Source organism: Carcharhinus amblyrhynchos, chromosome 8, assembly GCF_965287045.1.
Source record: "Carcharhinus amblyrhynchos chromosome 8, sCarAmb.v2.hapA, whole genome shotgun sequence".
In the NCBI taxonomy this organism is placed as follows: domain Eukaryota; kingdom Metazoa; phylum Chordata; class Chondrichthyes; order Carcharhiniformes; family Carcharhinidae; genus Carcharhinus; species Carcharhinus amblyrhynchos.
Genome location: NC_137331.1, coordinates 85,311,730 through 85,333,060, shown reverse-complemented (window position 1 = coordinate 85,333,060; position 21,331 = coordinate 85,311,730). Strand labels below are relative to the sequence as shown.

Genomic DNA, 21,331 nt, shown 5'->3' with positions numbered 1-21,331 from the left:
GTGATGTACTTTAGGAGTTTCTGAGGTAGTGGAAAGTACTTAGTGGCATGACTTAGTCAGCCCATTAGCCTCAAGCGCAAATCCCATCAACTATAAGGGAGGCAACGGCCTAGTGGTATTACTGCTAAACTATTAATCCAGAAACTCAGCTAATGTTCTGAGGACCATGGTTCAAATCTTGCCACAGCAGATGGTGGAATTTGAATTAGAATTTAATAAAAGATACCTGGAATTAAGAATCTATTGATGACCATAAATTGATTGTCAGAAAATGCCATCTCATTCACTAGTGCCTTTTAGGGAAGGAAATCTGCCGTCCTTACCTGGTTCAGTCTACATGTTTGTTAAAGTTTATTTATTAGTGTCACAAGTAGGCTTACATTAACAGTACAATGAAGTTACTGTGAAAATCTCCTAGTCGCCACAGTGTACCATTTCGGGTATACTGACAGAGAATTTAGTCTGGCCAATGCATCCAACCAGCATGTCTTTCAGACTGTGGGAGGAAATGGGAGCATCCGAAGGAAACTCAAGCAGACACGGGGAGAACATAAGAACATAAGAAATAGGAGCAGGAGTAGACCATCTAGCCCTTCGAGCCTGCCCCGCCATTCAATAAGATCATGGCTGATCTGTCGTGGCTCAGTTCCACTTTCCCGCCCTCTCCCCATAACCCTTAATCCCCTCTCTTATCAAAAACCCATCAACCCGCATCTTAAAAATATTTAGCAAGGCAGCCTCCACCACTTCAACGGGCAGAGAATTCCAGAGATTCACCACCCTTTGAGTGAAGAAGTTCCTCCTCAACTCCGTTCTAAACCGCCCCCCCTTTATCTTGAGGCTGTGCCCCCTAGTCCAACTGTCTTTTTTGAGCGGGAAGAGTCTCTCCACCTCTATCCTATCCATCCCATTCATCATCTTATACGTCTCAATGAGATCTCCCCTCATTCTTCTAAACTGTAATGAGTACAAGCCTAGTTTATTCAGTCTCTCCTCATAGCTCTACCCCCTCAACTCCGGTATCAGCCTAGTAAACCTCCTCTGCACTCCCTCCGAGGCCAAAATATCTTTGCGCAGGTGCGGCGCCCAAAACTGCACACAGTACTCCAGCTGCGGCCTCACCAATGCCCTATACAGCTGCAGCAAGACCTCCCTACTTTTATATTCAATCCCCCTCGCTGTGAAGGCCAGCATCCCATTCGCCTTCCTGACCACCTGCTGCACCTGCAAGCTGGGTTTTTGCGACTCATGCACAAGGACCCCAAGGTCCCTCTGCACCGTCGCCTGCTGCAGTTTTTCGCCACGTAAGTAATAATCCTTCCTACCATTATTCCTACCAAAGTGGACCACCTCGCACTTGCCAACATTAAATTCCATTTGCCATTTCCTGGCCCATTCGCCCAGCCTATCTAGATCCTTCTGCAGACTCTCCACACCCTCCGCACAATTTGCCGTTCCCCCAATCTCGGTGTCATCAGCAAATTTCGACACCCTACACTCGGTTCCCTCCTCCAGATCATCTATATAAATGGTAAATAGCTGAGGCCCCAGCACCGACCCCTGGGGCACTCCACTAGTCACCATCCGCCAATCTGAATAGCACCCGTTGACCCCCACTCTCTGCCTCCTATTTGACAACCAATCCTCTATCCACGCTAACACCCTACCCCCAACTCCATGTCCCTCGACCTTCTGCAATAACCTCTTGTGAGGTACTTTGTCAAACGCCTTCTGAAAATCTAGAAAGACCACATCCACCGGCTCTCCTCTATCCACCGCCCTAGACACATCCTCATAGAACTCCAGTAAATTTGTCAGACACGACTTCCCTTTAATGAAACCGTGCTGCGTCTGCTCTATCAAGCAATTCCCTTCAAGATGCCTCGCAATTTCCTCCTTAATGACAGATTCTAATATTTTACCTACCACAGACGTTAAACTAACCGGCCTATAATTCCCCGCCTTTTGCCTGGCACCCTTCTTAAACAACGGTGTAACATTAGCCGTTTTCCAATCATCTGGCACTTGCCCGGAATCCAGCGACGTCTGGAAAATAACCACCAAGGCATCCACTATCACCTCCGCCATTTCTTTCAGAACCCTCGGATGCATTCCATCCGGTCCTGGGGACTTGTCCACAATCAGCCCCTCCAGTCTGTCGAGCACCGCCTCTCTAGTAACAGTAATGTCATTAAGACCCTCCAGTCCTACCACCTTTCCATCGCTAACACCCGGCAAATTATTCATGTCCTCCTCCGTGAAGACAGAAACAAAAAAGTTATTCAAGACCTTAGCCATTTCCCCATCCCCTACCACTAGGTCCCCTTTCTCATCCTCTAAAGGACCAACGTTCACCCTAGCCAGCCTCTTCCTTTTTATATATTTATAAAAACTCTTGCTATCCTTTTTTATATTAAGCGCTAGCCCAGCTTCATAGTTTCTCCTACCCTTCTTTATCAACTTCTTTGTCAATCTTTGTTGACATTTAAACCTCTCCCAATCCTCTTCTCGCCCACTACTCTTAGCTACTGTAAATTCCTCCGCTTTTAATTTAACACTTTCCTTCACCTCCTTCGTTATCCACGGCTTATTACCTCTCCTCCTACGGTCCTTTTTGACCATCGGAATAAATTTCCGCTGAGCACCAAGAAAGATCTCCTTAAAGATCCTCCACTGCTCCTCAGCAGACCCTCCCTCCAACGCACTCCCCCAGTCCACATTCGCCAATTCTTCCCTCATCCTACCGTATTTCCCTCTATTCAAACAAAGGACGCGTGTCCGGGAACCCACTTTCTCCTCCTCCATCTGCACCAGAAACTCCACCATACAATGATCACTCTCCCCAAGAGGATCCTTCACCGCAAGGTCCCTAATTCTACCCGCCTCATTACATAGCATCAGATCCAAGATAGCTCGCTCCCTCGTCGGCTCCAACACACACTGTTCGAGGAAACTATCCCGGCAGCATTCCAAGAACTCCTCCTTGAGTCCACCGCATCCAACATGGGTCGACCAATCAATATGCAGATTGAAATCTCCCATAACTACGGCCGTCCCATTCCTGCATGCCGCACTTATATGCGCGTTAACAGCCCGCCCCACCTCCAGATCATTATTCGGGGGCCTATAGATGAATTAATCCCGGGTCCCTGCTGCTGTAAGGCAGCTGTGCCAACCACTGTGACTCCAGAGCCACAGCAATGTAACTGAATCTCAACTGCCATCCAAGGACAACTAGAGATGGGCAAAAAATGATGGCCTGCCAGCAACGCCCATGTCCCACAAATTAATATAAAAGATCATGATAGGCAAAAACAAGACTTGTGTTGGCGAGATTTCAGAATATCATCTCCCCAGCCCCCTCCCCAGCCCCCAGGAATGATGCAATCAAGTTCACGCCCAGGAAGGGCATGAATCTGAATTAACATGAAATTGATTGCATTAGCATCTACTTAGTGGGCTTAACATTACATCTTCAGCCCTCATTAAATCTCAACACCTACCAGCCATGATTAGCACCAGTAGAAATCACTGTAGCTTTTTAAAAATGAAACCATTTGCCATGACCTCCAAGAGGGAGAAATGAGGTGAGCATCAACGTCTCCACTGAGCACTGGGGAATCCAAGGGCGGATGGGACGGACTGGGAAAGTGTGATTGGCAAAATAATTGAGGAGATGATAGAAAGGGGAGGTCAGCATCAGGGCTTTATCCGCAGCGGGGAGGGGTTCAATGTTGGTATTGGTGCTCTTGGGAGTCTGCTGTCTGTGATGTGTAAACCTACTTTCACTGTTATATAAGTATGCAGTCTTGAAGCCTATGCTGTGTGCGTATGGGAGTCTGAGGCAGGGATGTCTGGCACCTGAGTGTCTGTGGATCATATGATTTTGGGAGCAGGTGGGCTGTGCTGAGAGCCATGGAGCCAAGCTGGATGGGCTGGGTGGATGAGACACCAAAAGCGAAAGCAACTCAGTACCCACCCGGCGAGAGGTGGGAGTGGGGATGTCCAGGAGGCTTAAGTATAGAGGGATGACAGCAGTGAGGTTTCTGAATTAATCAGTCTGACTAAGCAGGGTGCCTATTTGCTTTGTCTCTACATGAACGAGAAAACAATTGTACCCTGGCATATTCCTGACACTCATGCTTGTAACACCAATTGGCCACCAGGAATTAACCCTTAGTAAGATCAGTTCCCCACAGTCTCAAAGTCAATGAATGGCATTAAGCCTCATGTCAGGGTTCTAAGCTTGGTGACATGGGCACAAGAGTCTAGTGAGTCGTTCGCATGCCGGATCCCCAGTGTCTGCCACTCAGGATCGATTGTGCCACCCCCAAGGTGGACTTGCGCATCCAGTTGACCTTGTCCAGTTTGGGTGATGGAGCAATTCCCCTCCTGAAAGAACCTCAAGTGGTGGAAAGCTTAAGGGAGGGAAAACCCAGATTGAAGGCTGAAGATGAGCCTAAGTGGGTAAGGGCCTTTGTGAGGGCTCCCCGCTTCTGGAGATGGGAGGATACCAGAGCTGTGAGTCAGTGATCACTGCCAATAATGCTCTGGGACTGGCTGCTCCCAGGGCAGGAAGGCCAATGGGTCAGGAGGTTAATGCTACACAACTTCTCACTCTCCTCTGTTTCATCTCTTGACAGGATTCTGAGTGATATCGGGATAGAGCCAGATGGAGCTGGCTATCTTATTATTAATCACAGCACTGGAGGAGCATAAACTCCAGTAACAATAGTGGTGGCAATGAGGTGAAACCCTGCAGAACAAGACCAGGAGGCCTCAAGGCAGGATCAAGGGCCAAACGTCATACCTGCCATGCAGGGAACACAATAACTTCCTGAGGATGACTTTGAGGAGTCGCACATGTCCTCCGATAAGGAGGACATGCCTGAGGATGCCAAGGAAGAGCCTGCTGAGGAGCCTGAGGATGGAGGCCAGGCAGGGCTGGAAGCTTTGCATAGGCAGGAGGGCTGGAGATACCCACATTGTCTTCTGCTTCATGGATGAACAGTAACCCATTGGCCTACAGCATGACCCTCCCTCAGGATGTTGTGACCCCTCTGAGATAGGGATGGCCAAGATTCAATCATCAGGGTGCTGGGCTTGGAAGTTATTGAGTGCCTACAGACTGGTCAATGCAGGAAAATTTACAAATGACAATACCCTCAACTACAGGTGCCTAGTTTAACCCGTGCCCACACTGTGCCCTACAATTCTTTAGCCTTCCAAACCCTCCCACTATGTCTAGGTGTGTCCCCTGGATGTGCATCAGAGGTGGAGGCAGCCTGCTGCCTCCCATGCCCTATTGCCTGAGACACCCTTGGCAGTCCTTCTCTGGTGGTGCAAGACCTACTTGCGGGTGGCACTGGTGACGTTGCATCACCCTGTTTTGCCTGCTGTGCCTGAGTTGTACCAGCCTCAGGAATGGGGGATTCAGATTGATTGGGCACTCAAAGTCTCCTGGATGGAAGGCCCCAGGCTATGCTCCAGTGGATTCTCCACCCTCTGGGTGCTCATGGGCCCCTGGGTTAATCCATAGAATGGAGGGGTAGCTGGAGTGAACTCCAGAAGCCTCACTGTCTTTTTCTGATGCTGCCAGTCCTGGAGGCCCACCATTGTGTGTGCCAGGCAGTTGAAGCCCTCAGCCAAGTTCCTCAGAGCTCTGCCCTCATGGATCTGATCTCATGCCCCAGGCTTTCCACTGTGGATGACACCCTTGTAGTGTTAGCCTGGGTGCCATGCATTGTCAACGCCATCTCCTGTGACAGAAAGCTTTGGGTCTCTTCCATTCAGCCTTGCAGTTGCAGATGTGTTGGTGACACCCTTCCTGGTTTTCCCACCTCTACCCTTGCATCTCAAGCAGCAGAGGGACCTGCATGTCCAGAAGCATGACATCTGGCTGGGGCACAGCTGAATCCTGGGATCTAATAGATCTCTGACTACCCGATCGATGGTACATTCCTGCCTCCGTCATTGGAAGCAATGTGGTGCTCACCAGATTGTGACCCAGAGGTCAACCTGCTATCATTGCCTGCCAAGGTGTGTGTCTCTGCAATGGTGCATAGTGTGAGGTTGTGTTGAGGGTAAGTGATAGGATCCTGCGGGTGGACAGACTGACCAGGTGATGTTCCTGCAAGGGAAGGAACATTGTATTAATACATGGCCAGTCAAGTGTTTCGAATACACAGATTCCACGAAACTGATCATTTGGATAAAGATGCATTAGCTCCTCATTTTTCTCTTGCAGGCCCACCTCACTCTCAGCACAGGCCCACTCCTGCTCCTTGCCTGAGAGTTCGGCTCTGGTATCCGATGTGTGTGAGAAAGCTTGAGGGAGTTTGAGTACTGAGTCACTGCTAGGTGGTAGCGTGGTATGTTAAGGTTAGATTCTGAGAGGTGACAAAAGGACAAATGCAGAGAGGATACAGGGAGCACTTACCCTGGCAGAATGGAGTAGGTGGTTCATCTTTTGCTGCATTGCACCCCCATCTTTTTGTGGCATGTGCTGGCCCTCATTAGTACTGCCACTGCCTTCCAGGTGGGGTTTGTGATTGTGCTAGAGAGCCTCCTGCCAGCCTCAGGATAGATGCTTCCCTTTTGCTCCATTACAGCATCAAGCAAACAGGTGGGTCTCCCTCTGTAGAGCAGGGAGCTAGCTACATTGCTGCCATCCTCCTGGCGTGATTATGAGCAAGTGCTGTGGTGCTGTTTAAATGCAGTCCCTCATGATAGAACGGCTCAGATAACCCCCAGGGCTGGTGAATCAGACAGTTCACACCACAGGCACAGCATTTTTTATGTGGGGAATTTTCTTTTTCAGAAACGCCTAAAAATTGCAGTCCGGATCACACCATTGGAGCTGGCAGGATTTACATCGGTTTTCACACTGAAACTGACACTTAGGCCAGAATTTTCCATCTATTCACATTGGCAGGATCTCCCAGTCCTGTCGACGACACACCCTCAACATAGTTACTCCGTTGAATTGGCAAACCCCATTGACAAAAACAGGAGCAGCAGATCCTAACACTGACCAATGGCAGCCTACTTCCACCGCTGCAGATTGCGTGCAAAATCCCATCCTTAGCAAAATGTTGGGAATTTTTAGCCAAATTTATGAATGCAAATTGTTTTTTAGATTCAGTTCAGTGATTAAAAATACCAAATTTATACCATGATCCTTAACAGCAGAGAGAAAATCATTGGACAATGAAAGAGGATCCAACCACCTGTGTGCCGTCAATATTATTTTAATTGTCAATTATTTTGTAATATTTTGTTTTTCAGTTCAATACTGTTGAATGTCTTTGCTCTGATCCTGGTTGGGACAGTGGAAAAGTGCATTAATGTATCTTTTCTGAAACTTGTAGTTTAATACAACCCAGACCCTTAGGATGACTTCGTTTTGACTATTGTAAATATACCAACCAAAATGCAGTAGGCAGTCTCAATCTTACCCCTTATTAAGAATAAAATTCATAAAGAACATATTCTTTCTCATAATCTGGATATCTCAAAACACTTCGCATTCAATGAAGTAATTTTGAATGCAATTGTAACATTGGGAATTAAAAAATTATGTAATTTGGCACAATCTAGTACACGTTTTTATTCTCATGCAGAGGACAGATTAAATATGGGAAGTGGAAAGGTCTTTCTTTTGGAAGAGGAGTTGCTGCACAAGCTTGTGAACAAGGAACATTCTGCCGGGGACAACAGTAAAAGGAGAAGCAAAATAAGTTTCCAAGACTCATTCATGAAATCTTAAGTAAAAATGAAGTTAAAAAACCATAGCACGAAATGTAATGTAAGTTTACCATTGCCACATTCATAGCAAGAACTGTAGTCAAAGGGAATAGTATCATCGGCCTATAACACAAAAACACCATCTCCAAACACATTCTCTTCAAGGACAGCTTCTCAATGAAAATGCATGAGAGATTTACATTTACATATTGCTTTTCAAGACCATGGACATCTCATAGAGCTTTACAGCCAGTGAAATACTTTTTGAAGTGAAGGTTAAGTGAAACCTGCAGTTTTACAACTGAAGATTTTAAATGTGAGGTCAACATTTTTGCGTGTAGAATGCAACAAGACTCAATTTTGGGACCAATGTCTTCCAATCAAGGATGCCTCAAAGACGCTAATGCATAATTTGCTCAGCTGACTTTGGGGAGATCCCTGTAAATATTTGGGCTTTGTAACTATGCATATATGTTCTCTTGGTAAATAGTCTTGATTCAGTTCTGCTCAACTTCATCTGGCATTTATCCAACAAACTAGTAGCCACCCAAACTTTGTTTAAATTCATCTGAAGCCAGAAAGCCAAGAGTATTTCCAAAAGATGCTGTCAACTGCGATTGAGTCCCCTCCTAATCTTTTCACACTATCAAGGCAGGCAGCCAAAATTCAACTCATCTGTCAGACAAGCTGCCTGTGGATGTGTAACTGGCATTGGCAGTTTATACAGATTATTTAGTCAGGGGGAGATGGCCTAGTGTTTTTATCACTAGACTATTAATCCAGAAAATCAACTAATGTTCTGGGGAATGAGGTTCAAATTCCTCAGATGGTGGAACTTGAATTCAATAAAAGAAGTACCTGGAATTAAGAATCTACTGATGACTATGAAAGCATTGTTGATTGTCGGGGAAACTCATTTGGTTCACTAACGTCCTTTAGGAAAGAAAATCTGCTATCTTTACCTGGTCCGGCCTACATGTGACTCCAGGGCCACAATAATGTGGTTGATTCTTAACTGTCCTCTGGACAAGGGCAACTAGAGATGGGCAATAAATGCTGGCCAGCCAATGACACTTACGTCTCACAAATGAAAAAAAAAGGTGAGAACGAGATTTTTAAAATGGTAGAAATCTGAGATAAAGGCAGAAAATGCTGGAAATACTCCGGAGGTCAGGCAGTATCTGTGTGTGGAGAAACAAAGTTACTGTTTGATGACGATGAGCATTTATCAGACTTTGTCTCTTACCTCTGCTGCTAACTCCTTTTTTATTCACTCACAGGATGTGGGCATCTCTGTTATTATACCCATTACTAGTTGCCATTGATTAAGTGGCTGTGAGCCACCTTCTTTCAGCTAAGTATTAACCATATTTTTGTGGAGGAAAAGAAAACTACAGTGGATGTTGGAAGTCTGAAGTAAAAACTGTGGTAATTATAGTAATTAGCCATAGTTCTCATTAGCCATAGTCTTCATTAGAGAGAGATAATTGATCAAATAGCTTGAGGGGGACCATTCTACAACAAGGCTTGGGCAAAATAAGGAGTAGACCTTCATGAACTGTCATAGAAAATGCTGGAAATGCTCAGCCATCAGGCACATCTGTGGAAAGAGAATTATCAGAAATTTGGCAAAATGTCAACAATCTGAAATATTGGGCTAGATTTTCAATTGCAGTCAGTGATGTGATGTGAAGCAATCTAAAATACAAAGGGCCTAATTAACCCTGAGGCGAGTTTGATACTCAATTAGTGACATCAGGGGTGGTCTGGAGATGGGATATGGAAATCAAGGGCTCTTTGAAAAAGCAGCTATGATTGACAAGATCCACAAGTTGGGAACTGTCCATAAGAAGTCAAAATGGCAACAAGCAAGTCACAGATATGCCAAAATGGGTCATTTAGCAAATGAATGCTGGAGCAGGGATACTCAATGCAAGAATTGTAGGAAAGTTGATCATGTTGTAAAAATTTGTTGGGCTTGATCAACTTCACCTGAGAACAATATTCAGAAGAAGAATCTAGATATTTATAAGAAGAAGAGCAAGAGTGTATTCAAAAAGACAGCTCAATGAAGACAGTCCAAGTGAAACTCAAGATAAAGCCTAACAGTCAATCAGTCTCAAAGCAAGAGTGGTACCATATGTAATTTGTCCCAAGGTCAAAGAAGAATCAGAGTGTTAGAGCTGGTTACAATAAGTGACTGGGCTACTTCCATTGTACCTGTCATGAAACCAGATGGTTCAGCTTGTTGTGAAACATCCATAAATCCAATATTGTGTGCTGATCAATATCCACTTCTTTTAATTGAAAATTTGTTTGCTAAGTTATCAGGTGTGCAAAAATTCAGCAAGATTGATCTTTCACAAGTACATCTACAGATGAATACAGCCACTGAATCTCAATCATTGCTTATGATTGTTACTCATAAAGATCTTTTTCATTACAAAAGATTGCCTTTTGGAATAACATTCACACCAGCCCTATTCCAAAGATCAATGGATCTGATTTTAAGTAGTTACTCTGGTGTACAATGTTACCTGAATGATATTTTAGTTACAAGGTCCAGTGAATAAGAGCTCTTGAATAATTTAGAAGCTACACTGGAATGTCTTCAAGCACATTGTCTGTTTATCAAAAAAGAAAGGGGTGACCTTCTAGACATTAGTCCAGTATTTAGGTCACGTTATTGATAGTAAAGGCCTGTGTAAAACACCTAAAAAGATGACAGCTATCTAAGAAGCACCACATCCAAGCCTGCATTAAAAAGTTCTTGAACAGCCATATGAAGGATGTCCTGGTACAATCCAGTGAAGGAATTAACGTGTAGTTTTTTTTGATGGCTAGTTCAGGATGCTCACATTGAAGGTAAAATGAGACAGTGTCAATCCTGTGCACGAATAAGAAATACACCAACATTGTCTCCTTTACACAATTGGGAGTGGCCTAAAATGCCATGTAAAATTTACAGGTCATTTGAGAAATACACGTTCTTAGTCATATTTAATGTGCACTCAAGGTGACCAAAAGTTGTTACCCTGAGATCTAAGACAACTGAACAAACCATTGAAAAACTTGATGAAATTGTTGCAAGATTTGGTAAGATTGTTAGTGGTTCACAAGAGTTTAGAACCTAAGAACATAAGAAATAGGAGCAGGAGTAGGCCATCTAGCCCTTCGAGCCTGCCCCGCCATTCAATAAGATCATGGCTGATCTGTCGTGGCTCAGTTCCACATTCCCGCCCTCTCCCCATAACCCTTAATCCCCTCTCTTATCAAAAACCCATCAACCCGCGTCTTAAAAATATTTAGCGAGGTAGCCTCCACCACTTCAACGGGCAGAGAATTCCAGAGATTCACCACCCTTTGAGTGAAGAAGTTCTTCCTCAACTCCGTTCTAAACCACCCCCCCTTTATCTTGAGGCTGTGCCCCCTAGTCCTACTGTCCTTTCTGAGCGGGAAGAGTCTCTCCACCTCTATCCTATCCATCCCATTCATCATCTTAAACGTCTCAATGAGATCTCCCCTATTCTTCTAAACTCTAACGAGTACAAGCCTAGTTTATTCAGCCTCTCCTCATAGCTCAACCCCCTCAACTCCGGCATCAGCCTAGTAAACCTCCTCTGCACTCCCTCCAAGGCCAAAATATCCTTGCGTAAGTATGGCGCCCAAAACTGCACACAGTACTCCAGCTGCGGCCTTACCAATGCCCTATATAGCCACAGCAAGACCTCCCTACTTTTATGTTCAATCCCCCTCGCTATGAAGGCCAGCATCCCATTCACCTTCCTGACCACCTGCTGCACCTGCAAGCTGGGTTTTTGCGACTCATGCACAAGGACCCCGAGGTCCCTCTGCACTGTTGCCTGCTGCAGTTTTTCACCAAGTAAGTAATAATCCTTCCTACCATTATTCCTACCAAAGTGGACCACCTCGCACTTGCCAACATTAAATTCCATTTGCCAGTTCCTGGCCCATTCGCCCAGCCTATCTAGATCCTTCTGCAGACTCTCCACACCCTCCGCGCAATTTGCCGTTCCACCAATCTTGGTGTCATCAGCAAATTTCGACACCATACACTCGGTTCCCTCCTCCAGATCATCTATATAAATGCTAAATAGCTGAGGCCCCAGCACCGACCCCTGGGGCACTCCACTAGTCACCAACCGCCACTCCGAATAGCACCCATTGACCCCCACTCTCTGCCTCCTATTTGACAACCAATCCTCTATCCACGCTAACACCCTACCCCCAACTCCATGTCCCCTAACCTTCTGCAATAACCTCTTGTGAGGTACCTTGTCAAACGCCTTCTGAAAATCAAGAAAGACCACATCCACCGGCTCTCCTCTATCCACCACCCTAGACACATCCTCATAGAACTCCAGTAAATTTGTCAGACACGACTTCCCCTTAACGAAACCGTGCTGCGTCTGCTCTATCAAGCAATTCCCCTCAAGATGTCTCGCTATTTCCTCCTTGATGACGGATTCTAACACTTTACCTACAACAGACGTTAAACTAACCGGCCTATAATTCCCTGCCTTTTGCCTGGCACCCTTCTTAAACAACGGCGTAACATTAGCTGCTTTCCAATCTTCCGGCACTTGTTTGAGGATTATTTCAGAGTAAAAAGTATTCTGCATATAAAATCCACGCTTTATCATCCATCAACCAATGGATTAGCTAAAAGATTCTACAATCCCTGAAACATTCTTTCAATTCTTCAAAAGAGCGAAGTACATTACCACATTGTGTGAATAGTTTTATGGTATCTTAATGAAACATGACTCACAGAACTACCCAAAATTGACCTGCATTACCACTCTTAAAAAGAAAGTATGGAACGATATTTGATTTATTACCTTTGGAAACTTCAGAGATAGTGGTGCGTCAACAGCTAAATGAATAGTGATGGAAAAAAAACATTCATTTCAACAAGGAGATCGAGTGTTCATGCGTAATCATGAGTGAGAAAAGGATACCAGCCATAGTTTTAGCAAAAATTGATTTAATTTCTGGCACAGGTCAAACCAAAGATGAATTAATTTGGCAATGCCATGCTGACCAATTGTTGTCATTTCAAAATAATCTCTCCGATTCATCTCCTGAAGTACCAACTTCTTTAGTCCCTAGTATTGTGAATACTATTATAGAAAACCTAGTTTATTTTGAGTTGCCTGATGATTATATCTATGATACCACACCATGTGAGAATGATGCAGAATTAGTTCCAAGAGAAAGAGTGTCTACTGAAGTTCTAAGTCATACTTCTAGGGTAAAGTACAGTTAAACTTTAGAATCCCATATACAGTCAAAGACAAATAGACGTCCATTGTTGTTCTTTTGCACGCACATGTGCAAGCTGCATCTTTTTTTGTTTAAAACCAACAAACCATAACATGACATTTCTGACATTGATTTTTTGGGCAGCATGTTGGCACAGTGGCTAGCACGGCTGCCTCACAGTGCCAGGGACCCAGCTTCGATTTCTGGCTTCGGACACTGTCTGTGCAGAGTTTGCACATTCTCCCCATGTCTGCGTGGGTTTCCTTGGGTGCTCCAGTTAGTTCCCATAGTCCAAGGATATGCAAGTTAGGTGGATTGGCCACGCTAAATTGCCCCTTTGTGTCAGGGAGACTAGCTAGGGTAAGTGCATGGGGTTATGGCGATAGGGTGGGATTGTGGTCAATTCAGACTTGATGGGCCGAATGGCCTCCTTCTACACTGTAGTCATTCTATGATTCTATGATAATTTAGACATTACAGTGTTGAACTCACAAGCTTCTTGTGAGCAAGCCAGCACCAAACCAAAGCTGATACTTACTCCCCTTAAATAGTGAAACTTGCCAAGTTCATTCATGGGAATCAGGGCAGGGGAGAACAGAGTTATGGAAATTACCAAAGGCATGATCAAAATCAGCTTAGAAATTTGATCATCCCCAGAAACTGATCAGAATTTTGCTGCAAGCTCCTCAGACATTTATGCTGATGCAGAGAATTGGCCTGAGCAGAAAATGGTTCTTCAGAATTGCCAAATTGATTTATCAACATTTACATATATCTATATATAGAGTCATAGAGTTATAGAGGTTTGTAACATCAATACAGACCCTCTGGCCTAACTTGTCCATGCTGCCTTTTTTTTTAAACCCTTAAGCTAATCCTAATTGCCTGCATTTGGGCCATATCCCTCTATACCCATTTTACCTATGTAACTGTCTAAATGCTTTTTAAAAGGCAAAATTTTACCCCCCTCTACTACTACCTCTGGCAGCTTGTTCCAGACACTCACCACCCTCTGTGTGAAAGCATTTCCCCTCTGGACACTTTTGTATCTCTTTGCTCTCTCACCTTAAACCTCTAGTTTTAGACCCCACTACCTTTGGAAAAAGTATTGAGTATCCAGCTGATCTGTGCCCTTCATTATTTTACAGACCTCTATAAGATCACCCTTCAGCCTCCTACACGCCAGAGAAAAAAGTCGCAGTCTATCCAGCCTCTCCTTATAACTCAAACCATCAAGTCCCGGTAGCATCAGAGTAAATCTTTTCTGCACTCTTTCTAGTTTAATAATATCCTTTCTTTAATAGAGTGACTGGAACGGTACACAGTGTTCCAAGTTTGGCCTTGCCAATGTCTTGTACAACTTCAAGACATCGCAACTCCTGAATTCAATGTTCTGACTGATGAAACAAAGCATGCTAAATGCCTTCCTCACCACCCTGTCCGTCTTTGACTCCACTTTCACAGAGCTATGAACGTGTACCCCTTGATCTCTTTGTTCTGTAACTCTCCTCAACGCCCTACCATTAACTGAGTAATTCCTGCCCTGGTTCAATCTGCCAAAATGCAAGACTTCGCATTTATCTAAATTGAACTCTATCTGCCATTCATCAGCCCACTGGCCCAATTGATCAAGATCCCGTTGTAGTCCGAGGTAACTTTCTTCACTGTCCACTATGCCACCAATCTTGGTGTCATCTGCAAACTTACTAACCATGTCTCCTATATTATCATCCAAATCATTAATATAAATGACAAATAACGGTGGACCCAGCCCTGATCCCTGAGGCACACCACTGGTCACAGGCCTCCAGTTTGAAAAACATCCCTCTACAACCATCCTCTTCTGTCAAGGAGCCAATTTTGTATCAATTTAGATACCTCACCCTGGATCCTGTGAGATTTAACCTTATGCAACAACCTACCATGCAGTACCTTGTCAAAGGCCTTGCTAAAGAACATGTAGACAACATCAACTGCACTGCCCTCATCTACCTTCTTGGTTACCCCTTCAAAAAAACTCAGTCAAATTTGTGAGACGTGATTTTCCACTCACAAAGTCATGCTGACTGTCCCCAATCAGTCCTTGCATCTCTAAATGCCTGTAGATCCTGTCTCTCAAAATACCTTCCAACAACTTACCCAGCTCAGATGTGAGGCTCACCGGCCTGTAGTTCCCAGGCTTTTCCCTGCAGCCCTTTTTAAACAAAGGCACAACATTTGCCACTCTCCAGTCTTCACCCGTGACTATCGGTGATTCAAATATCTCGGCTAGGGGACCTCCCTAGCCTCTCAGAACATCCTGAGATACACTTCATCAGGTCCTGGGGATTTATCTAGCTTGCTGCACTTTAAGACTTCCAGTACCTCTTTCTCTGTAATATGTACACTCTTCAAGACATCAGTATTTATTTCCCCAAGTTCACTTACACCCATGCTTTTCTCAACAGTAATTACTGATGAGAAATATTCATTTAGGATCTCACTCACGCCTTGTGGATCCACACATACATGACCTTGTTGATCCTTAAGAGGCCCTACTCTCTCCCTTGTTACTCTTTTGCCCTTTATGTATTTGTAGAAATTATTTGGATTCTCCTTTGCCTTATCTGCCAAAACAATCTTGTGTCCCTTTTTGCCCTCCTGATTTCTCTCTTAACTCTACTCCTACAACGCCTATACTCTTCAAGGGATTCACTTGATCCAGCTACCCATCTCAAGCAATTTGAACTACATTGTGTTAGGAAAATAGGATTAGAAACCTAATTGAGAGAGAAACATCAATTTTAATCTGACAAAAGAGTGGGCAAATAGAACCCGTGGAACAGACCCATCAATATTTCATCGTCCCTGTCCCCTTTTGACCTGCTTTTACATCACCTATGTCCAGTTTTGCAGATGCTTTGCTGGGAAAATAACATAAAACATAGATACAATTGCAGAAAGATAGGATGGTTGGTCTTGAATTTAATTGTGTCTTTTAGTTTGGAAAATATATTTTACAATATCAGATTGCTTTAAGTGGGGAATAAAACATTTAAGATTGTACATTATTGACAAAAAGAATCATGCACTGTCTTGAAAGTCTCATCCTTTTCTATATTTTATTTACTGCTTGATTGAGCAAGGCAAATGGTGAAAGCACAGTACTTACCACATATTTCTTCAATGTTGAGGTTGCTAAAATGGAGAAAAGGAAAGATTTTTAGTATTATTACCGATCATGCTGCCTTGTGCATTTCTATTTTTATACATGGATCATCTTTAGTGATGAAAAGAACTATCAAATATTTATGCTCTGGCACTGTGCTTCATGGAGTATTACCGCATTTCCATTAAAAAATCGCCCTGAGAATATATCTTTAAATTATTAATAAATTAGACTGTATTAATTCAGTGAGATTTTAATTGAAAAGTCATTTTGTAATTAAAGCTCCATTAGCATTTTATCTACAATTATACTGAAAATGTAGTATTAGAATTCATCAATTATTTTAGATGACATCGCAAAATGAAATTATTCCAACCAAATTTCATGTGTTGGACAATAAATTCACTGATTGAAAACTATGAAGACAATCTCAAAAGAATTAAGCCAGTTATTTTGGAGAAATTATTCATGAAAGTTATGGATGATTCATTGAACTGCATGATTCATTCAGTTAAAGGTGAAGGAATTTCTTGGCAAATTGCTGTGAAGTCATGTCACTGACATAAGTGCTCTATGATGAAGCCTGGTGGCTAATTTTGCACCCCCCAAACTGTTTCTTTTAAAGACACAATCTCCTTTGAGACCTACCTTTATTAAAACTGTGCTATATTGCTGCATTTTGTTTTGTCCCAAATACGGTTTATACTGACCCATCTAACTTTCTACAATGGGAAATATTTCCAAGACCGCAGAGTCGTTCAAATTGAATACTCTTTGCTGAAATGCAATACCAACGCTCACAAGACGTCTCTTGACTGATTGTCAAAAACAGTAACGATTGTAACAATGATTGATGGTGTTAAGAATAAACCAGGAATGAACAGAGGGTTGAGCCACTTCATGGTAAAATGGGCCCTATATCTGAGATTTATGGAATGACAGCTCCTTTTATCTGCTCACACGTCGGAGCTCTGTGTGAGATTAGCTTGGGAAATCTCAACCTAGTTGAGAACCACAGTATAGAATTTTGCACAATTCAATGTCAATTGTTATTGAATTGCTAGCCTTACTCAAAAGCCATCAAGTTAGTTGGGTGAGGAATGCATGATTCAAACTAAATTGGAAGACTTCTCTATAGCTGGATAATGCATATGTTATGACCATCTAGAGAACGAATAAAACCAAGAAATGTGACCCTGATGATACAGCACAACATGAAGTGGGGTGGGGTAAGACTTCCACCTATCTCATTTTGACATTCTCCCAAATCTTTGGGAAGGTGTCACAAATATATAGAATGGCACCTTTGCTACTATAATTGCTGCAAGAATACATACTTGCAGAGACAGAGGAATTTCAATGATTGATTGCCTGATGATACCTAAATGGCGATCAGTCTCTATGGGCAGCGCGGTGACACAATGGTTAACATTGCTGCCTCACAGCACGAGGAACCCCGTTTCAATTCCAACCTTGGGTAACTGCCTCCCCTGTCTAGGTGGGTTTCCTCTGGGTGCACTGGTTTCCTCCCACAGTCCAAAGATGTGCAGGTTAGGTGGATTGGCCATGCTAAACTGCCCCTTGGTGTGTAGGTTAGGGAAATTAATGGGGTAAATATGTGGAATTTTATGAAGTTTGGGCCTGAGTGGGGTGCCCTTTCAGAGATGCCCGGTGCAGACTTAATGGGCTGAGTGCCCTCCTTCTGCTCTGTAGGGATTCTGTGTTTGCTATTTTAACAGCAGAATATTGTGTCCACATACAATTTTGTACGGTAAATATGCTCATTTATGCAGTTGTAACTACAGCTGACCATATGTAGGCAGAACTGGTGTGATTTCTGTGACAGTCTGAAATTCAGACTGCAAAAGTGAAGTCATTGACAGAATGGTGTGGGCTGGCAAGCACCATGGCTCCCCTCCATTAGGATTTATTATTGCAGGTTGAAAGCCTAATGGAAATAGATACTTCCCTAAATTATTGTGTTTTCAAAACCTATGTTCTTTCAAAGGAAAGCTGATTTCTATTATGCTCTTCTCAGTACAGCAAAATCCATCAAAATGGCTACTTCAGACTTCCTGCCTATGTAATATATTATTTCCAAAATATAGCATGAAGAAATGTGATTGCTACTTATGTTGCTCAGTGGGTGATTCAAGGAGCACATATGTATCGTGATGTGTAATCATTGCCTTCCAAAAGTAATAATAAATGCTATAGAAGGTCAATTTGCACTATTACCTGCTGAGACCCATAAGCGATGAAAATTGATGGCAGCCTATGCTGTTAGTTCACATGCCACAAAGCCACATTCCATTCAGCTGTCTATTCTGAAAAACCCAGGTCAACTCCACAGACAATAAAACTGTCACTTAATGCAGCGTGAGACACAAATCTATAGCTGTAACTTTAGATCAACTTGACAGTGTGATATTGGAACTCTCCAGCATTGCTGCAACATGCCTTGTCTGGCAGTACACAATGCTGTCACAAAATATCAGGAGAGGCTTCTTCAATTCTCCAGGGCTTTGTCGACCTCCAGCAACACCTTACAGATCAAAATAGGTCCTGCTTTCTCGGGAATAACATGTGCAGCTAATGACCAACAACTGTTTAAAAATAAAAAATAATTAAACTGGCAGATAGCTCGGTAGCTTTAAAAACTGAAACTTATTTGGTAAGATCAAACCACATTCATATATATTGCATGTATCAAGTAATTTATTTATTAGCATATACTGATGTCAAAGTTCATTATTAGTTCTAACACTTCACTAATCTCTCAAACTTCTCACTTATTGAAACCTTTGAAGTCAAGACTGCTGACTCTCAATGAGGCATCCACTATCCACCAGTGTGTTACCGAGACAACTATTGAAAAACATGTCAACAGTTTATGGATTCCATCCATTGACCCCATGTGATGTTATAAAACTAATTTTTATGAAGGGAGATTTCATTTTCTTATCATCAGAAAGGATTTGAGCAACATGTGCAGACAGATAATATGTTACTAGCAATCATGACACTTTCTTTCTTAAAATGCTCGTTGCATTCGAGTTGAAATTCCCTTCTACGACCTTCTGTGATAAAGATACTGAAGCAATGGCTGACAGCAATGGTATAATCAACAACTCAGAAGGCACAGAAAGCCTACAGGAATGAAACAAGATTTATACTTTTTTTCCGAAATTTGTGTAAATGAAATAGTTCAATAATACAGCCCCATAAGATAGCTCAAAAATCAATCACAACGCCAGATACAGAGGAGCCATTTGAATCATTCAAATATCCTACTGACTTTTTGTTTTCATTTTCTAAAGGCTAGAAGGCCATGAAATGCTTGGAATATTCTTGTGCTTCCACATATATATTTGAATCCTGCGTCCACGTCTTGCTTCAACTGTTTGATTGGTTGATAACCCACACTGACAGCAAAACCACATTAATGTTACATTTTGGTACAAGCCTGCCTCCTCTTTTGACAATTGTCTGTGACTAATGCCTTACTTTCACAAGCCAAAGTGCTAAGGATTAATCATGGCACAACCTAATTAAAACTGTTTTCCATCACTTAAGCATTGTGTTAACACATATTGGTGTTAGAATTTGCAATTTACAAATACAATGTCAATGTTTTGGGCTTTTACCAAATTCTGCATCTGCTAATGTAAAAGTAAATGCTAAATGATGGCTAAAATGATGGCTTTAATTAACTCCTTCCTTTCATTGATAACTGCTCATAATTACTGGGAACTTTCTAATATTCAATGGGCTGAATTATCTGTTCTTGTCCTGTACTGTAATACTATTTGATTCTACAGGGTATGGAGATTATTGAGGTTTATATATGGAAGAAACATTGGTGCTGACTTGTCATGCTGATTAATCTGTTTCTGTGCTGTATTCTTGTGATCTGATTGAGATCACAGTGAATTATTTAATAGTTGTACTATGCAGACTGCAGTAGCATTCACATTCTCAAACTAAATTTAGAGTATTACATACTCAGACCTACTTCTGCCTCTTCTGAAAGGGACTACTTTCCTTTATCACTATCTGAGCTCTGGAAGATGCTGACTAAACTGGTTGATGTTCTAGCTATCAGACAGATATTAAGGGTGAGTTTCTCCGTCCTCCCTTTAGCCTTTTTCTCGGTAGTTGGAGGTGGTGCACCGTTTGCTGGCAGCGGGATCTTCTGGTCCTGCCGCTGTCAATGGGAATTTCCATTGAAGCCACCCCACACTGCCAGAAAACCAATGGCAAGGGATATGTTACCAGCAAGATCAGAGAATCAATACCAGCCTGAATTCATCCAAAGTCCCTTGGTGAGTTTACTCTTGTTTCAAAGGTTTTAAAAACCTCCATTAAAACAGCATAATCTGTATTTCCTCCAGAAACTTTTTTTTATCATTGCTCTCTAGATTGGTGGAAGTACTATGCAATCTGATTTGCCTATTCTTTGCTTCAATCAAAGTCGAAGATTCCACTCTTTAAGCTAGTATCACGCAGATACATTCCTGTCTCTTAACCTACTGCTTAAGATCAATGGGAATGATGTTGGAGTCCAAAGACAAAAAATTGCTCTTGCCTATAACTAAAAGCATTCAATCCATGGAAAAAACTACCACAGAAAGAGAAATAGCAACCATCAGATCATGAAGTTCACATGTTGCGGTAGCATTTAAGTCCCTTGAATGAAAGAAAGAAGGACATGTATTTTCATAACACTTTTTATAATATTAGGACAGCTTGAGAAGGTAAGAAAACAGCTTTTCTCATTCTACAAAAAATGTGAACAGGAAAAGATTATAAATTGATTTTGCTGGCTGAAAATAGTGCCGGAGAAAAAGAAAATCTCTACAATTAGATGACTAGATAGAAGTATTCAACTGTCTGACAGTTTGCAAAATTAATACGTCTATGAAGAAATTGTTGTAGAGGAGGAGTGTCTCACAACATAATGCTTTGTATAGAAATATGGAGGTCTTTGACTTAATTTATTTTGAAATTTTGCTTGTAAAAATAAACACTAACATTAAAGAGTGAGAAGGAAAGTTGTTGGTTGTATTTTAGAGAATACATGTGGTGGATTTCAACTGGGGATTCACTAGAGCCTGTATACATTAAAACAGGCTGAAATTATGATGGCTA

The 21,331-nt window shown here is 42.6% G+C and overlaps 1 protein-coding gene across 1 annotated transcript in view; it reads right to left on the bottom strand.

Moving 5' to 3' along the window:
• necab1 (N-terminal EF-hand calcium binding protein 1) overlaps nt 1-21,331 on the bottom strand; it is a 155,955-nt gene that overhangs the window by 104,864 nt on the left and 29,760 nt on the right. The window contains exon 4 of the mRNA XM_080194956.1: nt 16,184-16,209. Coding sequence (XP_080051082.1) covers nt 16,184-16,209 — 26 coding nt within the window. The remainder of the gene's footprint in view (nt 1-16,183; nt 16,210-21,331) is intronic.